The sequence below is a fragment of the Rhipicephalus microplus genome, chromosome X, assembly GCF_043290135.1.
Source record: "Rhipicephalus microplus isolate Deutch F79 chromosome X, USDA_Rmic, whole genome shotgun sequence".
NCBI classification, from domain to species: Eukaryota; Metazoa; Arthropoda; class Arachnida; order Ixodida; family Ixodidae; genus Rhipicephalus; species Rhipicephalus microplus.
The window spans coordinates 417,920,478-417,940,911 of record NC_134710.1 but is presented as its reverse complement, the minus strand read 5'-3'; the positions used below and the strand labels follow the sequence as shown (position 1 = coordinate 417,940,911).

The following is a 20,434-nucleotide window of genomic DNA, read 5'->3' as shown; positions in this document are numbered from 1 at the left end:
TACTCATTTCAATTGGCAATTGTCATTGCTATTGCTATGGATGCATCCATGTGTGAAGAGAAAGCGGGGGTAGGCAGTTTCTCACAGAAAATGCCTTGTTGATGCGATTGAAAGCGAATAGCTTACCTCGCAAATCGCACTAATGACATCACATCATCAATAAACCCAATAAATGATGAGTCAGTGTCATATTGCTAATACAAAATTTTGTTTTTTATGATCGCTATAACTCATATGACATGTTTTTTTATTGGTTCATTGTTGATAAACTTCTTTGAATAAGTTGTTCAATAAAAATGCCTACTCGTTGTTCCTATCCCATATTACAAATGCATGCACTATCTTTTCGTGGTCGTTTTTAACAATAACCTAGTTCATGATTTCGCTAATACTAAAATTGTTTGATTGTGTGTTCTTTAATGGCAATGTGTAACCTATGATTTGCATGTCATTTTGTAATTCCTGCTTTTTCTTGTGTTTTCTGTCATTATGAAGTTCTGTTAACAAATATTCGTTTTCATATGCCTTTCCTGCTATTATCTCTGATGAGTTTGGCAGTATTGTTAAATAAATACATAAATAAAAATAAAAGAATACTCAGTACGTCTACCGACTTTCAATTTTATAATTGAGGAAGAGCTTTTAGAAACTATTTTGGTCCTTACAAAACTTTTTTATCAATGATTCGGCAGTTGTTATTGTTACTGATTCAGCGTCCGTATGTAGATCTATAGCCTCAGCTTCTTCAATCGAGTATTACCCTTGGAATGCTTTCGTTTTTTTTTATCCCAAAACAATTTAGTACAGTGCGGTTGGTGTGGATGCCAGATCACAGAGGCATATATGTAAATAAAATAGCTGACATTTTCGCGCGGTGGTCCCTAGATTGTCCTGTAATGTCCATTGTACCGAATGCCTGTTTTGCCACTGAATATCAATTGCGTAAGTATTCCTTACTTCAGGACCCCATTAAAATTAGATGCCAGCTCAAGAATATGCTTTGTTTCTTTTGTTTGCAATAATGAATAGTGCCTTCAACATATTTGAAAGTGTGCAGCACAAAATTTTGATGCCGCTTTCCGCATCTCCATTTCTATTATCACAGGTCTGGTAAGGTGCCATCTCCACTTAGCTTTTACTGTCAAGAGCCAGAAAACATCGATAAATTTTTACTTATTTGCCGACGTTTCACGAGCCGCTGGAAGAAACATTTAGAAACCGTATACTGATAATTGCACATTACCCTGAGTTTTGAAAATATCTTTTTTCTTGGGGCTTCTTCTCTAGGTCACAGCAACAGGAGCGTCAGCGTAGTAGTTTGTGAATTTCTCAGACACACAAGAAGGTGTGTTTGTTAATTGCTTCTTTTTTATTATTGATATTCTAGTTTTTTGTAACTACCATGCATTTATTCCTTTTATATTTTTATTTATTTACCTACTTTATTGATTAGTGACCTTATGATTATCCAGTGCTATAGTCCCTAGATGACTGAATAATATTTCATTTTGATCAAAATTCAAAAACTCATTTTCCCCCATTACCATACCCACCAGTTCAATGGCCCATCTCCCACAGTGGGTACGAGCCAAGGCATATAGGCACAAGCGAGCAAGCAAGGTTCGTCTTCGAGCCAAACAGGGCCCGCGTGCACACGGGCCCAACCGTTGTGCGTCAAACGTGACAGCTTTACTCTCGCCGCCACCCCTGATAACAGCACAAGGTTGTACTTTGGCATAGCAGTGCGTAGCTGGGTGCGAAAACCTACGGAAATGAGCCCGTGATATAATGAAGGGTGCCAAGACATACACGGAACCGACGTATGAGAGCTCGGAGTTATCCAGAAGACTCCATAGGTAAGTTAAGCCTATATTTTGTTCCTTGCCGTGACGTTTGAGACAAATAACGCCCATCGTCGATTGCCGAAGCGCGCCGAGCAATTTTCCGCCACGTATCGCAGACGCCCATCTGTCGCTGTAGCGCGTGTTCGTCACAAACGCTGCGGATTTCAGTTTGACACGCCGGACACACGATCAGTGACGCTGCGCGCACGACGTCGTGCGCGCCAACAGGAAAAGGCAACACGAACGACACGGCGTAGTAGCGTCCCCTAGCGGGTGGCGATGCGACTATGCTAGCTAGCACAGGGCACTCACGCGGTAATGTTGGGGCAATCGCTCCTCATTCAAGCTCATGCACGTTTCTCAGGCGAGTGTCTGTGTAGTCGGCTGTAGTCCTCCGTTATGTATTCGTCAAGGAGCGAGCAGGGTGCAAGTCCAAAATAAAACATGAATGGAGGATAGAGATTCGACTGCTTCGTCGAGTTTCACCAAGCATTCAGGTAATTTCAAGTTACTACAAACAGTCTTTTTTTCACCAAGGCAAGCAAGGCTGCGGACGTTGTGAATTCTCGACTTCCTGTCTGTCTAACTAAGCTCGACTCAATGTTAAAGCTTGCTAACATACCATATGCTTGCAAGTATGGTGGTGCAGTGAGAAAGACAGGATGTGGAATTCGTCCGCAACTCTACCATCTCAACTCGCACCTTAGCCCCGCGCTCAGGGCGGGAACACTGAAACGCAAAGACTTCTATTCTCCTAACACTATGAAGAATGATTGCCCGGCCAAAATTATCGTAGCCGTGTTCCAGCCCAGCCAACAACTAGGGATCATGGCTGCGAATTTAGAGCACAACCACGAGGTCAGCCCGGCAAGCTATAAGGCGTTCTCAGAGTGTTGCCAGCTGAACGAGGAAGAGGCCTACTTTGTTAGACCCCTAAGAGAGCTTAATGTTCAACCTAACATCATCTTGGAGAAGCTGCGACAGGAAATTGGTAAGCAAATTTATCTTTTTCCGTGCGACAATATTCTTTCTTGCCTCATCTCAATTTATGTCCGTGCAGGCAAAGCAGTTATGGACAAGGATATACACAACCTGAAGTGTGCGTGGCGAGGCCAGGATGAGGTGGTCCAGCTGATGAAGGAGCTGAAGAACTTGAAATCAAAGTATAGTGTGAATGTGCTTCCCATAACAGATGAGAGCAAGGAGCTACATACCCTGCTTTTTTTAAACTCCGCACCTGCAGCAGGCATTTAAGTGCTTCCCGAAAGTTGTCCTGCTCGATGCAACATACTGGACCAGCAAGCTGCGCATGCCTCTTTTTCTATTGGTCGTACAAGGTGGGTCCGGTTTAAGTGATGTGGTCGCCTATGCATTTGTGGCATCTGATCTGCAGCATGTTGTGACATGTCTTTTATAAATATTTGTGCGAGAAAACCCTGCAATGACGAATACAAAAGTTGTGGTTATTGAGAAATATTTCACTGAAGTGAATGCAATGAAAGCATTCTTTCCAGGTTCTCCAGAGGTCCAACTGTGTGAGTTTCCTGCAAAGAAAGCCTTTCAAACTGCAGCTGCACAGCTCAAAAAGTCACCCGATGAACGCAATTGTTTATTAACCTGCTTTAGTAAAATGATGCGTGCTCCCATATCACAGAAATATGATGATACGAAATCTGAATTCAAAAGGTATGCAAGTTGTGAAGCCACCAGCTATTTTGAAAAAACAGGGCAAACATCACTGAGATGTGGGTACGGCACCTTTGTGACCACGTTTTCACCAGAGGACACAATATTAGCAGCCGTGTCGCATCTCACAACGCAAAAAAGTGTTCTCGCCGTCTTCAAAACTTCATGAAGCTATTCGTGCCTCCTAAAACTAACCGCAAGTTTGTATCAAGAAGCACACCACAAAACCATCCTTCTAAAGGCATGCTACATTTATAGCTACAAAGGCCAAGAAGGAGTGCAGGACCAGTGTCTCCAAGTCCTCACGCCATATGCGTGAAAGCTGTTGAACAATTCGAAAGCTGCGGATTATTTGGCAGCAGGGTTGTGACAGCCCGACTGCTTCTAATTGTTGACCTGAACTTTGTGCAGATCTCTTTACTCTGTGTCCTCCAGCTGATCATGCTATGTTGTTTGCATGTATTCAAGTAGTACATATGGCAGCTTTGGCTTTTTTGTTCTCGTGGCTGACTTGCTTTGCTGGCTTGAACTACACTTCTGCGCCTGCGTATTCTGCCCTTCCACCACCTACCGGGGACGAGAGCCAACATTAGAACCTGCCCCTGGACGTCGCCGATCGCTTGGCAGCAGTGGTTGTGGCAGCGTCACTGCTTCTTATTATCGCCTTGATCTCCGTACAGGTTGGTGCTTTCTTAATTCTTTCTAGTTTTGTGCCCTATCGTAGCCACTACCGCTGCTCCCATTTCGTGATCTGATTGCATCTTGTCACTATGCCTACAGATGCTGAATAGGCAAGGGAGATAGATGCTCTCTGTTCTAAAGTCTCAGCCATGCGAAACAGCCTTGAGGCGTTGAATGAACTTTATAAATCAGTCAAAACCTGACATGAAGCTCTAGGAAAAGAAAACAAGGATTTGAGGGATGAAAACAAATGACTTAAAGATGAATGCAGGCTGTTCTCGAAGCGGATGTCCGAGGTTCGGGAATATTCGTGGGTGAACAATTTCGAAATAAAAGGTATTCGAAAAACGAATGGTGAGAGCTGCCTTATTGTTGTGCAGGTCATTGGCGAGAAAGTTGGCTGTGCAATATACCTGAGCGATATAGATAGAGTGCACGGTGTACAGGGAAGGCAGGGTACAAATAATATGGCATGGTTCTGTTCAAAACCGACTTCGCGGCACAATCAAGAAAGTCAAGACTGAACACAAGAGCCATTGGGCCTTTCTGGGAATTCAGTACCACCTACCTACGTCAAGGACCACGTGACGCCAGAAAATAAGCGACTTCTTGCACAACCCCTGGAGCTGAAAAGAGCTAAGGGATGAAAATTTCTCTGGACAGGTAACTCCAATATCAAGGCCAGAAAATTGGAAGATAGTCATGTATACTGCATGTCTCACATGAGTGATCTTGTCATTTAAAGAACTTGTGATCGTACGGCTCTCTATACTAACGTAGTTCCAAATGAACTGGTACATGTTTTCACTCAAACACATTAAAGCACTTCTCACAGACAATACGTCTGCCTTATCCTTGATTAATTTTACCAACTGGAGCCTTTATAAACAATACAATGACCTTATTGCTTACTTTTTGGTCATCGGTGATGCGTTTTCACTCACGTGCTTATCAGAAACATAGTTGACTTCACAATGGCGCCCTGTATGGAATCCATGGCTACACATCAGAATATTATCATCATGAGCGTAGTTCTGGTGGGAGTTCTGCCATTCTTCTTGAATTTTCTGTACCTTTTCGGCCACGACTCAGCCTGTTCTTAAGCAAACCATTTTGCGAACCCGCTTGTATTACCACTGGCCGTCATTGTTTGTCGATGATTACCCATACCACCATCATTATAACGCTTTACAGATACCGCTCTACATCATATGCAGAGTTTTGCGCAGAGCTTTAACTAATAACAAACAAGCTAATTGAAGAGAACAAGAACGTATTTTTATGTGGTGACATAAACATTAGTATTACTGATCAACAGGGCAACTCCTGTTCTGAATGCGCACGTTCTTTTCTTCGTAGCGGCTTTTTTTCAGTAATATATATTTCAACTGGAGGATTCATATACACTGATCGACAACATTTTGGATCAGTTTGTCTACCGACAATATTAGAGGAGGAGTATTGGATAATGCTATCACGGAACATTATGCAATACTTGTGCATTTCAGTTCAAAAGAGTTTCACCGCAGTGGAAATAGCATGCGCACTACTTCTGATACAAAAAGTTTGAAACACCATTTGTATGACCAAATAGAGAGAATTATACGACAAAAATAACGCCGAAACTGCATAAAACATTTTTAAACTAAGGTAAAAAATGTATCAGTCGGCCTTGTTCTGAAACCTTGAATAAATAAACATTCTATGTACCCCAAAATTCTGGGATCACCAAGGCACTAATGCGTTATATTAGGAAGAAGGACAATTTTCTTAAGAAAGTCAATGCAAAACTGTCCAATCGTTTATTGAAATGTCGGCTTAAAACTTGCTGCAATATTCTTGGAGCTGATCTAAAACGTGCTAAACAGGAGTACTATAGATGTGAAATTACAAATAATAGTGGCAACAGAAGAAAGAGGTGGCAAATCATTAAATGTTTCTTAACAACAATGAGCCCGAATCGCACCCGACTGCTATAGCTGTCAACGAAAACAGATACACCGATTTCGATTCTATCGCAGTGGTTCTCAGCTCTCCTTTCAGCGTCCCTGTGGATACTAATAAAGCCACTTAGTCAGATTTCTCACTGCCAAGTCTTCCACGTACTCAATCTTCTTTTTCATAAGCCATGGTACTAGATTAAGTTAACGATGTTATCTTATTATTAATGAATACTGGCTTAGGGCTTGACCAAAATTGTTCTAAAAGTAAACTTGTATGAAAACAAGTTTCCCCAATACTAGCCCATTCATTTAACAAGCTTTTCTCAGCTGCTGTGTTTCCTCAAGGCCTTAGAGCAGGTAAAATTATGCCCAACTTCAAAAAAGGTGTTCATGAATCTGTGACAAGTATAGACCGATTTGAATTTTACCTTTCTTTAGTGAAGTTGTTGTAAAACAAATCTACCACTGTTTATTGAAATACTTATCCAAGCTCAACATATTGTAGTAGCGCCGTCTTTTCTTTCTGTTCTACTCTTTCCCTGTCCTGTATTTTTTCTGGTGTTGCGCTGTAAAAAAGTTCACGATGGATCTCAACATTTTGTCTGATCCCCAATTTGGCATCTTCCAGGTCTTTCGACTTAATTTGCACTAATACCTTTCACTGAAATGGTCATATTGATAATAATGAAGGCCTTCTTTTTGAGGTGTGCCTATTGATTTTGTGAAGGCTTTAATAAAATCAACCACAACATCCTATTTCATAAGCTTGGCTGTGACAACTTATCTGGCCCAATTGTACAGCTTATTAAAGCTATTTTACTGATCGGATAGAGGTTATTCAGATAAATGATTGTTTCTCATCTTCAAAAAACAGCAGCATTGGCGTTCTCCAGGGATCAGTCCTGGGACTCCTCCTGTTTTTGTTATTTATAATTGACTCACCCTATCGTTTAATACCAACTAACGCTCTTCTCTATGCTGATGACACTATTCTTTTCGCCGCACAAAAGGATACACTCATGCTACAACAGTCACGAAGCGTCGACTTAAATAGTGTTCCTTCATGGTGGGAATCGAATCTGTTACGTATGCCTATAAAAAGCCAATTTCTTGGTGTTACAATCTCTGCAGTTCTTTCCGTACGTCGCTTCATTAGCACCCACACTTGATGCACACTTCATTGGTGCATTTTCATCAACAAAATTTCTTGTTATAGTATTACACAAATATTTGAAATTCAGTGAGCATGCTCAGGCCTTAAATCAAAAGGTGTCTTTCGGAATTCATGTGATTATCAAAACACGACCTTACTTTTCCACCGAAATCTTTCTATCTTTATAATATGCATTCATTCAGAGACACCTGTCGTATTGCCTATCCTCATGGGGAAATAAATATTTTTCCCATATAGTAAGTCATTTTGAACGCTTACAATAGCAAAATTTGAGACTCGTTAGATTCAACCTATTTTCAACACCATCAGCCTCCCTTTTGTGCAACATGAACATTTTATCTCTGCAGAAAGTTTAGCTGCGAAATTCTAATAATTTTCGGATCGTTAATAACGAATTATACATTTCCAGTTGATCAGGCGTTATTCTTGTAAATACTAACAACACGAGGTTTTCAGCTAGCCATAATCTACTTTTACCTAAAGCATTTGTAAACTATGGTCAAATGACGGCAAGACTTTCATTCGTAACACTGTGGAACATGCTGCCTGTTGATTTGAAATCATGCTCAATGTACTCATCTTGTAAATGTGTGAAAATCCTATTGCAGACTGCTCTATGACTCGAATGTTTTACTTTGTGTTTTTCGTTTTAAGCAAATTGTCATTATTGCTCACTTTGCCCTACATTTTTCACAGACTTTTTCTATATATTGCAGCTATATCATTACTGTTTGCTGACTGAAAAACTAACCATCTTTTTATTTGTCAGGTCTCTCTGACAGTCCTCACTTTCGGACCTGCGATTGTTCATTTGCCGTGCAAGAAATCTACATATAAAAATATATATATGTTGAGTAAACTTCAACAAATGCAAGGAGCAGGTGAAACTGCGCGACGAACCTTGAGAGGATGAAAAGTTATCAGTACAGAGCTATGCCATTTTTTACATCTACTGAAGTGTGACACGATGTCGTACTTTAAAAACATTCATGCAGCTGCACCTCATACAAAAGCACGAGGCTGCTTTGCTGGCACATGTTTGCAGCTTGTGCTAGATTTGACATTAAATCATGTCTGCAAGAAGCTCTCAGCAGGCGATGGCTGAAGTTGTGTCAGGTAGAGTTACGAAGAACTACTGCAGGGAACCATGAAGAAGAGTGTACATTCACTTGGAGTCCATGATGGCCAGCTCTGCAGAAGTGAACGTTCTGTCTATGCCAGACCCTTTCTTTCGAATAATGAAAAGAAATCAACATTTCGAATATGCAGTGAGGACACTGGAAGCTACTGCAAACATTACGGCTGACTGCTAACTAGATGTGTTTGTGGCACGACTCAGTTCTTTAGAGCCAGTAAATACAGCCTCAATAAGGCAGCATGAGGTTGCACTGAACAGTCTATAAAAAGAAGTGGTGCAAGCACCAGAAATTTCCCGATCGCAAGGTCAACAGATAGGCTTCATATTGATGGCTCTACAGATAGGCTGCATATTGATCGAGCACCAAAGCTACTAAAAAGCAGTCAGCCTAGTGTAAACACGGGACCCTAAACGAGCAGCAGTAACACTGGAAGGTTTGCAAACCAGAAGTGCTTTATGGGACCCTCGATCAGCGGCAGTGAAACTCGAAGCTCTGCCAATTAAGTGGGCACCATATCCAGCCCAGTAAGCAAGATAAAACTCCCCCTAGTCAGGAGCCGAAGCTGTTCAAGCAAGCGGCTGCTGCAAAGCAGGTTGAAATGGCAAAGAGATCAAGATTATGGCAGATCTGTGTCATTTTAGTACCTATGAGAATTCACAAAAAAATAAGAAATATTGCATTCTGCCTTTTGAAGCTTGCATTAATTCTGGCACGCTGCTTCCATCAACTTTGATTTTGTAATCACTTTTCTTTGTTATATTGTTTGGCCTAATTACAGACAGCCTGTGCTCAAGGGTGGTCGATGGTGCCTACGTCTTAGAACAGCATGACCTGGAAGCTTGTCCCAAAGCACTCCCCAGTGCTCTGCTGGACTGCAGAGTATCTTTGCCTAAACTGAAGAAATACTGCAGTCATGATGCATGGGCTCTTCTAACTTCCTCAGGTAAATTATTTTAGCATTTTCAATACCTCAATATTTTGATCATTTCAGTTTTTTTTCGAAGTTGCTGTAAAGAAGGAGAAAAAGCTTTGAAGTTGTGGCCTTTCTTAGCTGATCGACGATAGGCAGACTAGTGTGGTTTGCAGCTACCAATGCCTGAAGTAGTTTCACTGGTAAAGGCATATTTCTAGCAATTTCATGCTAGTTTTTCGTTCAAAATTGGTAAACCAAGTTAAAAGATTGTTTCGGCCTCTCGACTACATAGGTTCTTTCCTCTTTGTTTCTTTTTTCTAGATAAGTCCCCCTTTCTATGTTTATTAAAAAAAGCACACTACTTGAAGGTGATAAAATGCACTTATCTCCAATTATTTCAAAATAAATAGTTGAATAACTTCCTTTATCTTAAAGTTCACAGCTTTTGCTGTCATTTAGAATTAAATACATCTTCACTTCATTTATCTTTGCATTGCGTGTTTTCTACAATTTTCACAGTACACTTCCTCATTTCAGGACCTCTGCAAGAATTACAAAGGGAACCGCAAAAGTCTGGTCCTGTACTCAATGTATTTCAAAGGGTTGAAATGTACAAATTTAACCAGTCAATAAACTACATTTTCCCCACTCAATTTTATGGAATTTTACAAAAAAGATACCACAGCATCGTGGTGGTTTTGGATTGCAATATATCCGCTCTTTATTTTATCTTGAATCGAAGTTCAACTTGTACATGTGGCAGAATGCTGCAAAAGTGCACAGGCAGTTATAGTTTACAAAAAATATCTCAACATTGACAATATGTTATTTTCAGTGTGTCTTGTTGCATTATAATGCAATTTCAACTCCATACTTCACCTTAATGATATATCTTGGTATTGGTAAACCTTAAACGAAACTAGGTAATTGGCCGCCTCCACTCTTTCTTAGCTGCGATGAATTGTAGCCCTAATTTGATGACTTGAATATTGGTGCTTCATCTGTGCCCTTGTCTGGTTAATTTCCAGGGTATGTTTCAGAGTAATGAGCAGCCGCCATCAGTAGTGTAAATCCTCGTTTTAAGAATGATGAGAACAGGCTTTGCAAGTGTTAACCCCCCCCCCCCCCATCATTGAAATTTATTGTTGAAAATTTATACTGATGTGTGGTTTTTGAACCCTCTAAAACATTGTAGTGGCCTACTGAACGCGAAACGGACGCTTGATAGGTTTTATGCAAGACTCAGCGCAACAATGCAGTTATGCGAGTAATGAACTCCCAATTGTTTTTCACTTTGCCTTCAAGGCATAACTTGTTTTTACTTAAGTAAAAACCTACATTTGTATAAACAAAGTGGCCATCGTCGGAAAGTGCGAGTCTTTGTGAGTTCGTGAATTTCACAAAGGTTTCGTGATGCAGCTGCATGATGCAGCCGCATAGTTTACTGATGCAGCCGCGTGCTGGGTTCAAACCCAACCTAAAGGTAATTTTTTTCACACCGTTCAGAACTATATTAACACAGCCTAGGCGCATGCATGGAAACATGCCGAGGTCAGCTGCAAAAGAGAAAGCAAAAAAGTTGTAGTCCTGCATGTGCAGAGCCGTTCTCTCCAATTGTCAATTTCTCGTATTTTTCTCTTGATCTGTCTCATTACTTTAAATGACGTGAGCTAACAACTTTACAGTATATCATTTGAACTACCCCGTTCTTGACCGATTCTCCAGTGTGGGTGTGTGCCACAGATTCGAGGTTCTTCCTTCCATACTTGCCGTGCTCTGTTAAACCGAGGGCTGAGGTGCAGGCAATGATATCTGTTCGGTAGAATCGCTCAGAGGTATCATGCACACACCCATGTTTTGCTTCGAAGAAGAGCGGATACGTGAGGAAATTCTTGGTGCGAATTTCCATACTATTCGCGCCTAACTGGATGCATCTCAATGGCCACCGTACACACACAAGTCGCACGTTCAAGAACATGGTATTTACGGGCTTAGTTTTGAGAATAAGCCGCGTCTATGACCAGGTCATGCCACGCTGTACATTTTTCGAAGGCCACTTGATGAAGCGGTCGAACCTCGCACCTTAATCATTGTCGCCTTTGGGACTTGCCCACTGCTTGCTTCATACTGAAGATGGACGCATGTGCGTGAATCAGGGGCTATTCCCGCAACATTACCACGTTAGCCTCTCCCACCAGATGCCGCTACTACGCAGTCTTTCCAGTGTGCGCACAGGACGTCGTCCTTGCAGCAGTTCTCTTTGAAGAAGGCTGCCATGACAAAAAAGAGGGCTCAAATGAACGAAACATTTCGGGGTTACCATCAATGTTCTATTTATATGGTATTGGTAACGCCTCAAACAAGGAAGAAAGGCTGTACCTTAATAATAAAACGCATTGCTTGTCTGTTGTAGCTGCCTGCTGATGTTCACAGATACACTGCTTCCCGGTTAGTATTGTGCGTTGTACTAAGGGGTCATCCAGATTATTGTTAACTTAGTCCTTCAAACTTGTTTATTTTTATAAGCACTTATAGGTTCAACAATCATCGGTCGTACATATAAACCTAGGTAGTCTTATCATCCTCCACTTTAAATTGACTTTGCTTCAGGTGGGATGGCAGCTCAGTAATGCATATTGTGCAGTGCAGAACGGAAAACAATTTTTTGTTCTGTGTATTGAAGTGTTTGTTATGTTTTATATGGAGTTTAACTATTGTAAATTTATTACCACTGGTTTAAAACTGGTCTGTTCTTCCCTTCTCATGATCGCTGCTAGCAGTACAAGCTGTGTTTCGCAGTGGTATGTAGTAAGACATGAGACAAACTGACACTTGAGTGATAATTTGCCTCTGACAGCTTGGGTCGTACATATAAAAGCTATCACCTTGATTGCTCTAGTCTGCCGAAGCGTGAGCAGCCTTGTCGGTATTGAAGAGTCGGTTAGTTTTTGGTATCATTTCCTTGGCTTATTTGCTTCGTTCACTTAAACTGCCCTAGCATAAATCCCTTTGCAAAAAGAAAGAAGAAAAACCACCCATACGTAGCACGAAGCCACAAGAAAATCTGTCCCACTTTCTCAGAAAAAAGCCTCATATTTGTACTTAAGCCCCATTGGTCGCCCTGGATCTTTTTACTTATTGCCTTTCACAGTTAATTGCTGCAGGCCTACACTTACTCTGCTGCTGCAACAATGTAACGGTGCTATTCTGAATAATTTTCATCTCTGGCTTGATCAATATTCTAAAGAAACCTCTATCTAGGCTGTTACCAGGATCTTCATGGGTCCGAATAGTTAGAAGGTAGTAAAATTAGGAGAAGCAAACACCTGCATTACACTTGCCCCCCCCCCCCCCAAAGACCTTTGTTGCAAATAAACAAATTTCTACTTGACGGAGCGTGACAATGAGTTTGTGAATGTACACATTACAATATTCCAGCCACGTTCTGATTCACTGATCAGCATGCTTAGCCAATATTGAAAAGAAAGAGGCCATAACACACAACCTCTTTTTTGATGGCTGCATTCTATTCTGCTTACTTAGTTACCATGGTGACATTTGGCATCACGTCTTGAAATATTAAGTATTACAATGAGTGGCTTTTTGTTTTGATGACCTCTGCGTCCCTTTTTCTGTTAGTAAATGTTACACTTAGAAGGGCAAAAAACGTACAATTTGGTCTGAGGTATGAACGGCATGACAAAGTAGTAGATATGCAACATTACAATCAAAAAAACATTTGTACCACTGAGTTACTCAATTACATTCACTCGCTTCTGCTGCATCATCCTGGAGGCTATCAACATGGGTGCCACTGTTGTGTCAAAATTGTAACAGGTGGCGAAATGATGATTGCTTGCTGAAACACGATACAATTAGGCAATACCCACATTATGTGCAGTCTTGCTTTCCCTATGTTTGTGCTTTTGCTCACTTTGAATGAGAACGCAATTGATGACTTGTCTTTATGCTCTCATAAATAACGTAAGGGCAGGCATGCGTTATTTTTTTATAAACTACTGCTTGTCGTTTTTGCACATGCTGTTCTTTCTGCGTACTATAGTCAGGCCTGTGACCTACACATAGAGCTAATGGAGACAGAAATTGAGAAGCGACAGTAGCGCCGTCTGCATTCTGTCGGTACTCGTAAAAAGATTGAAATATTGCTATTTTACTTATGACTGAGAAGGGTTTTATTATCTTTCACTGTCAAATGACTTCTTTGGCCAAAGAACAACTAAGAACATTATTGGTATACTTTATTGCTGTGCATAAATTGAAATAGTTTTCAAAACACGAAGGCGTTTTGATATAGCGTCTGGCATTCCGCATAGCAGACGACACCATCGTCGTTTGCTTATACGTCATGGGTGCCCCCGCTCGCTGCAGCAGCCCCTTTCCTCAACTTCTCTCGTTTTCATATAGCACATTCCAGTAAACTACTTACTACAATTTAGTAAGCACCTTTCATACTTACTTTACTAAGTTGTGGCCGCATTCATGCCGATCAAAATGACAACGCTGATCACACAAGCTAGCAGCAATAAATCAATTTATTGCAAGTTAATCGATTAATGTTTACATGAAATAAAGGTGACTTAAGTAATATTTGAGCATGTGCAGCAGTAAACAATACGCATGCATTAGCGTTCATACACAAACAAGGCACCTACTACGCGTAGCCCTAACGCAGATGCCCGGAGCACAGAACCTCTCCAGCACTGGCTGATATATTCATCGCACTTCACGAAACCTTCATTGGTGTAAGCAAAAGTATACTTATACTGCTTCTGTCTGTGCACTTGTGTAATTGAAAAATTCGCAACACCTCGGTGAGAGTATTCGGTAAACGTTGTGTAATTGGTATCAACATATCTGCGTGCCTTTCACGAGCAGTGCGGTGTGACTGTTCGTTTTCCGTCTGCGCTGCCTCCTAAATTACGTCACATTCCAATTTTCTACGCATTCACACTATGCATGCTTCTCAATGCTTAATATAAATGAGAAAAATCTTTATGCTTAATATTATGAAGTGTTTCAAATAAAATTGTTGAAAAAAAGGCTTCATTCGGGTTTGCTAACCTACGCCGGCGGTGCGCTGTCATCGTTTCGGTGGTGGCAGCACCACACGGTGTGGCCGCGAAGCCCTCAACATGCCGCTGGCTTGCTAGAGCATCGCTCTGGCCTTCCGTGGTATATTGAATTATAAGAATCAATGCTTCTTGTTTAAAAACTTACATTTGAATGGTTAGACTCTTAGTAGAACCATGTCTTCTATGTCCGTACATTCATTTCACCTCAATCTGGTTAAAAATGTTTCCCTTGTATTTATACTTAGATACATGTCAGAGAAACCCTCATGGTTCAAAATTTCCAGAGCCCTCCACTAAGGCAACTCTCATAATCATATCGTGGTTTTGGAACGTTAAATCCCAGCTAATATTGTATGAAATGTTTGAAGTCACATTGTTCTAAACCTTGCTTTTACCCACATGTTGCTCGGATATCAACTCAACAATGATTAACGTTGCTGTGAATAATAAACACAATGAAGACGATGGGGGTCAGTAGGCAGAAAAGTGTGTCCACTTGATGAGTACTTCTGGGTGGTAATTCATAGCAGCTAGCAATGTCAGTGCCACTAGGTGTAACAAAAAACATTACATCACAAGTTCTTGTGGTGCGCCATCTGCAGTGATAAGGTGACACTTCAGCTAACATTGCTAATTTCATTTTTTTATTTTCCTATATTTGCACAGAGAAAAAAAAAGCAGTCTTCTGCAAAAAAAGGCAGACGCGTTTTGGTTTTCAATATCACATGAATAGGTGTCATTTCAATCAGTGTTTGAAATTTCATGGCTGTCTCTTGTAGCAATTACATTTGGTGAGAGTACACCACTGTAATTTTGTTAATCAAGTTGTTATGGTTTTGGAGTGAAAGAACAAGCCAAGAGAATAAAGAGAAAAGAAAATTGGCATCATTGTACTCGATGAGCTACATAGAAATCGCAGAATTGTGGCAAAAGTGTAGGAAAGCTGCACTCTTCACAAGTTCCTGCTGATGTGCAAAACCTAACAATGAGATATGTGTATATATTGAGCAAAACAAATAGGCCTTCTAAAGTTTTTCTTTACGCTCAAAGGTTGCCTGAAACTTGAGTACTATTGGCCCGGTGTTATGTAAAAGTGCAATGTCACTCTGGCTAAGGGTCATCCCGTGTTGCTGGCCTGCACGGGCCACTATCCTCGCTTGGTCTTGGTGCCCTCAGTGCACATATTGACAAGTGTGCTAATATTCTTACGATGTTGCACTGCCCCGCTTGCCCTTGCAGGGGTGCCTTCGAAGCAGCCCGGCGCTTGGAGGAGTGGCTTCGGGATGCTTCCTCGTTTACAGCTTGCTTTGATCAAGAGGTGACGCATCTCAGGGCAAGGTGCGTGCTCAGTTTATTTCTGGTGCCCTCTTGTTTTTTTTTTTCAAGAAATATCGCAGAATTGCAGTTTGTTGACAGTTAACAGCACAAAACGAACACTGATGTGATGAGTATATACACTGTACCAGCACTGATTTCCAACCGGTCACTTATGAATAGATAATCAAACACTCAACCTTAAAATATTCAATTTCCAACTTATAGGAAAAATAACTTCGTGATATCTGGGAATTCTAATAAGATTAGGGCGATAGAGTTGAATCAACCAAAGTACCAAGCAGGATTTTGTACACGCTACTGCACATTACACCATACTTGTGCTCCCAATCAGGTAATAGAGAAATGCGAGGAATACCGCCAACTCCTATGCATAGCCTTCATTGATTACGAGAAGGCGTTTGACCCAGTCGAGACATCAACAGTAATGCAGTCGCTGCGAATTCAGGGCATCAAACAGCCCTACATAAAAATACTGGAAGAAATCTACAGTGGCTCCGTAGCCACCATTGTTCTTCATAAAGAAAGCGACAAAATCCCCCATCAAAAAAGGGTGTAAGGTAGGGCAACACAATCTTTTGAATGCAATTCACCACGTGTTTACACGAGGTTTTCAAGACCATAGATTGTGAAGAGTTAGGAATAGGAGTTAATAAAGAGTATCTTAAAAACGTTCGATTTGCTGATGGCATTGCCTTGATGAGTAACTCAGGGGATGATTTACAGGTCAAGATTACTGAACCAGACGCGGAAAGCAGAAAAGTAGGTCTGAAAATAAAAATTCATCAAGCAAAAGTGAAGTGCAACAGTCTCGGCAAATAACAGCAAGTGAAAATTATGTTTGAGGTATGGTGCAGCGAGATAGAGTACAGACACAATACTGCATATGAAATAGCCCAGAGACCACCGTCTGATGCAGGCTTACGTCGTGCTATGCACACTTTTTATGCTAAAAGTCTGCCCGTGCTTAGTTAACAAGCAAACAAAAGACGTTAGCTACAGTTAGCAAATAGGAAACTGGGCACGGCAATAACCTGCAAATTATGCAAGGCTAGGTCCGCCGGCTACCTGCGACATCGTAACCTAACCTAACAGCACTTTGTGATTGGTGAAGAGAAGCTGGAAGTTGTTATTGAGCATGTCTACATAACATAGGTTGTAATCGCGGAGCCGAAGCATGAGAGTGAAATAACTAGAAGAATAAGGTTGTGGTGGATCGCAATCATTAAGCATTCTAAAATTATGAATCGTAGTCAGCCACTGATCTTCAAGAGGAAACTATATAAGAGCGTCATCTTGGCAGTACTTACCTACGGAGCAGAAACCTGGAGGCTTGCAAAGAGGGTTCAGCTTAAATTGAAGACGACACAGCGAGCGATGAAAAGGAAATTGATAGGTGTAACCTTAACAGACAACAAGAGAGTAGAGTGGGTCAGAGAACACACCGGGGGGGGGGGGGGGAGATAACATAGTTGAAATAAATAACAAGAAATCGATATGGGTCGTGCACGTAGCATGTAAGCAGCATAAACGCTGGTCATTATGCGTTAATGACTGAATTTCCAGAAAAGGCAAACGCTTGAAGGGGAGACAGACAGGATGGTAGGCTGATGAGATTGAATGGTTCGCGGGCATAATGTGGCAATGGTAAGCACTAAACCGGGTTGATTGCCCAATCATGAGAGAGGCCTTTGCCTTGCAGTTGGCGTATGGGCGTAGCCAGGCTGATGACAATTATCTGAGAAGTCATTATGAAGGTCTAATCCAAGCAATATATACATAACAAGACTCTTTTTCATATACTTCAATAAATCCGGATGTCTTATATGAAAAGTTCAATATATATATATATATATATATATATATATATATATATATATGGGGAAGAAATGCATTCTTCAGGGCTCGATTTTCCATGTTTTGACACATTATATTGAGATATACTGAAAATAATGCCCAAGTAAAGTACAGGAGAAGTTAGTAGACCAAATTGTAATGTGAAGAAAGACAAGTGAGTGAAAAGCTAGCTTTCCGGGACAGGAACCGCACCTGCGACCTTCGAATAACGCGTTCGATGCTCTACCACTGATCTACCACGGCGGCTATCCTCCCAGCCAATTTAGTGGGTATACATGTGAATTTAGTTTTTTTTTTTTTGGAGGAGAGAGCACTACGTGGACATTTTCTTTCAGGGCTATATTTTTCAAATGGCGTGAATTGTGATGTTCGTACTGTATGACAGCAGTTTTCCCAGCATCGGACTCACCATTGTTCTGCGGCCATTTCTCATGCGCCAACCATGCAACAGACACTGTGTTACCGATACCTGCACTAACACTACATAGCCTGCGAAGGAAAGTCGCTTGTTTTGTCCCTTAAAAGTAGCGGCCGTAGTGGAATGGCAAGACTTCTTCAGAGAATTCCTAAAACACCGCCTGGCAATCCTTTGTTTCATCAGCTTTGAATGCACTGAATAGTACTTGAAGAGAGGCTTTTCCGACTGTGGTTCACAGCTCCAGCAAGTATGTTCAATCAATCAAGACAGACGAAGGTCAAGAAAGCGGATTGTGCCTTCTTGCGATATTTCATACGGCACTTCAATTAGTGCAAGACACTCCTAATTATTAGTAGAATTTCTGCAACCTGGCATGAAACATTAACTGAGGCACACTCAAGTGCAAGTGGTCAAGTAGAGCTTCTACTTGAGCACTTGGAAGCATTCTTTAGTTGATACACTGCTGCATTCATTCGTCACGACAATGTACAGGGCTTCACACTCGAGTATATATACCAGCAGCGCCTTTCGATATGAATTCATCAAATAGCGTGATGCCCTGTAAAGTGACCGATTGTAGCCATGTATCAACAAAAGAACGCTTAGAAGTGCTGAAGTAACTGCATGCAAGCGTGCGTCTATTTCATCTTTTGCGCACTTTTGATTTTTCTCGGAAAAAACAGCAGGACATAATTCAGCAAAAATAAATGCTTCTTTCTGAGATTGTGTGAGGTGACCTACAACAGAAAATCAATATATTACGGATCCGCGCAAGGGCAAACTGAAGTTAAATCGTTCACGCTTAGCTATGAAAAATACTGGCTGTAAATACACATGTCTACCACTAATATAAAACAGATAGACCTTTCGTAAAATACATGCTTTTTTTATTCGTAATTCAAGTTGGTGGGACAATCAGTATAAATGCGTTGCAAATGAGTTTTGCGGAAACTTGAATGGTGGTGGAAGGTTTTACAAAAGAAAAAAGACAACCACCTGTTTGTAACAAGAAGCCATAAAATCCGTACGGGTTACTCAGACGAAAAGCTTCTTAGTTGGCGAAAAATTTGTGCTAGCTGGTCCTGGGTTCGAACTCAGCGCCAGCGGCTTCCCAGGATGGTCACTCTACCAATTGATCTAACCAGGGAACGAACAGTTAGCAGCACGAGGTTTAATTCATTGACGACTTCAAGCACTTCGACACAAGCTGGGGTGCAACAGATGGGTCAATTGCACCAATTTGATATAATTCCCGATTGTTGCTCCGAGCGGCGGCAAAAGCGTAAAATTTGCTGAAATTGTGCCACACTGCACTAAAACGCCCAGTCAGCCTCAAAATTTACTCAGATGTGCTAATTTGCACCAGAAATGCAAGCTACGTAAGCCACCTGCAGTTTGCGTCATCAGTCTAAGCGCGCACACCCTAACCGAGAATTCTATTGAATTATTATTGAATCTGCCCTAGCGAGACACGATCAACCAGATAAATTAACAATGATGCACACCCATTGGTTTGCTGACCACAACAAATACCTATCGGTGAGATGACGAAACTTCAAGACAAAGTTGTGTTTCTGTAGCTGCCAACGCTTCGCGAGAAATCTCAATTTTTTAACCAAAAAGGCGGCTGTGGCTTATTAGGAACTAAAGTTGGAAATGTGTGCCGCGTTATCGTCACGTGAGAAAGCTCTATGTGCAGTAAAAACTGGCGTGTTCAGCGACCACGTTGATTTCCTTAGCAGTGACACATATTATTTTTTTGTCTTTAGTTCCATCTACGGTCCCCGCTATAGATATATGCTACCGTCTCCGGGCCAATGAGCGCGCCGTTGATATACCTTACCTCATCAAACGCGCCTTACAAGGGAGCCAGAGCGGTATCTAAACCCACAGTGAGAGAAAAAGAAAAAGGCGGGAAGTGGGGGGAGGCGCAACAGCTAGAAATATTCTTGGCTTTGGTTCTAACCCGTGCAGAAAGGGCTGCTGAAGCTACCACCACCACAACACCTTAGTGCCCTGCGAAAAAGAGTGTTCAGATTTGGAAGCGGCTGTTAGTGCAAGTCACGATCACTGCACATTTTGTTCAGCTACTCATGCGTTTGTACACCAAATAATGCAGAAGACCAGTATATTAACCAATGTTTAAAAAGCTACTGCAATCGTTTGAGTGGTGTAGAACATTTATGCTTCCCTAAAAAAACTAAATTGTGTGCCAGCTTTTATTCCCCGCCATTCCTACTCCTGTATTTTTTTTCTAATCAGATCTATATTTAAAATCGCAAAGTCTGTCAAATTATTCGACAGGCGCAGCAAATGCTAATATAGAATTTATTACTGTTGGCTCAGTGGCG

At 41.3% G+C, this 20,434-nt stretch overlaps 1 protein-coding gene across 1 annotated transcript in view; it reads left to right on the top strand.

The window, feature by feature from the left end:
• The first annotated feature begins 1,632 nt into the window (after nt 1-1,632).
• Nucleotides 1,633-20,434, top strand: part of LOC119161898 (nonsense-mediated mRNA decay factor SMG5) — a 394,369-nt gene continuing 375,567 nt past the window's right edge. The window contains exons 1-2 of the mRNA XM_075880312.1: nt 1,633-1,856; nt 15,713-15,811. Coding sequence (XP_075736427.1) covers nt 1,789-1,856; nt 15,713-15,811 — 167 coding nt within the window. The 5' untranslated portion in view covers nt 1,633-1,788. The remainder of the gene's footprint in view (nt 1,857-15,712; nt 15,812-20,434) is intronic.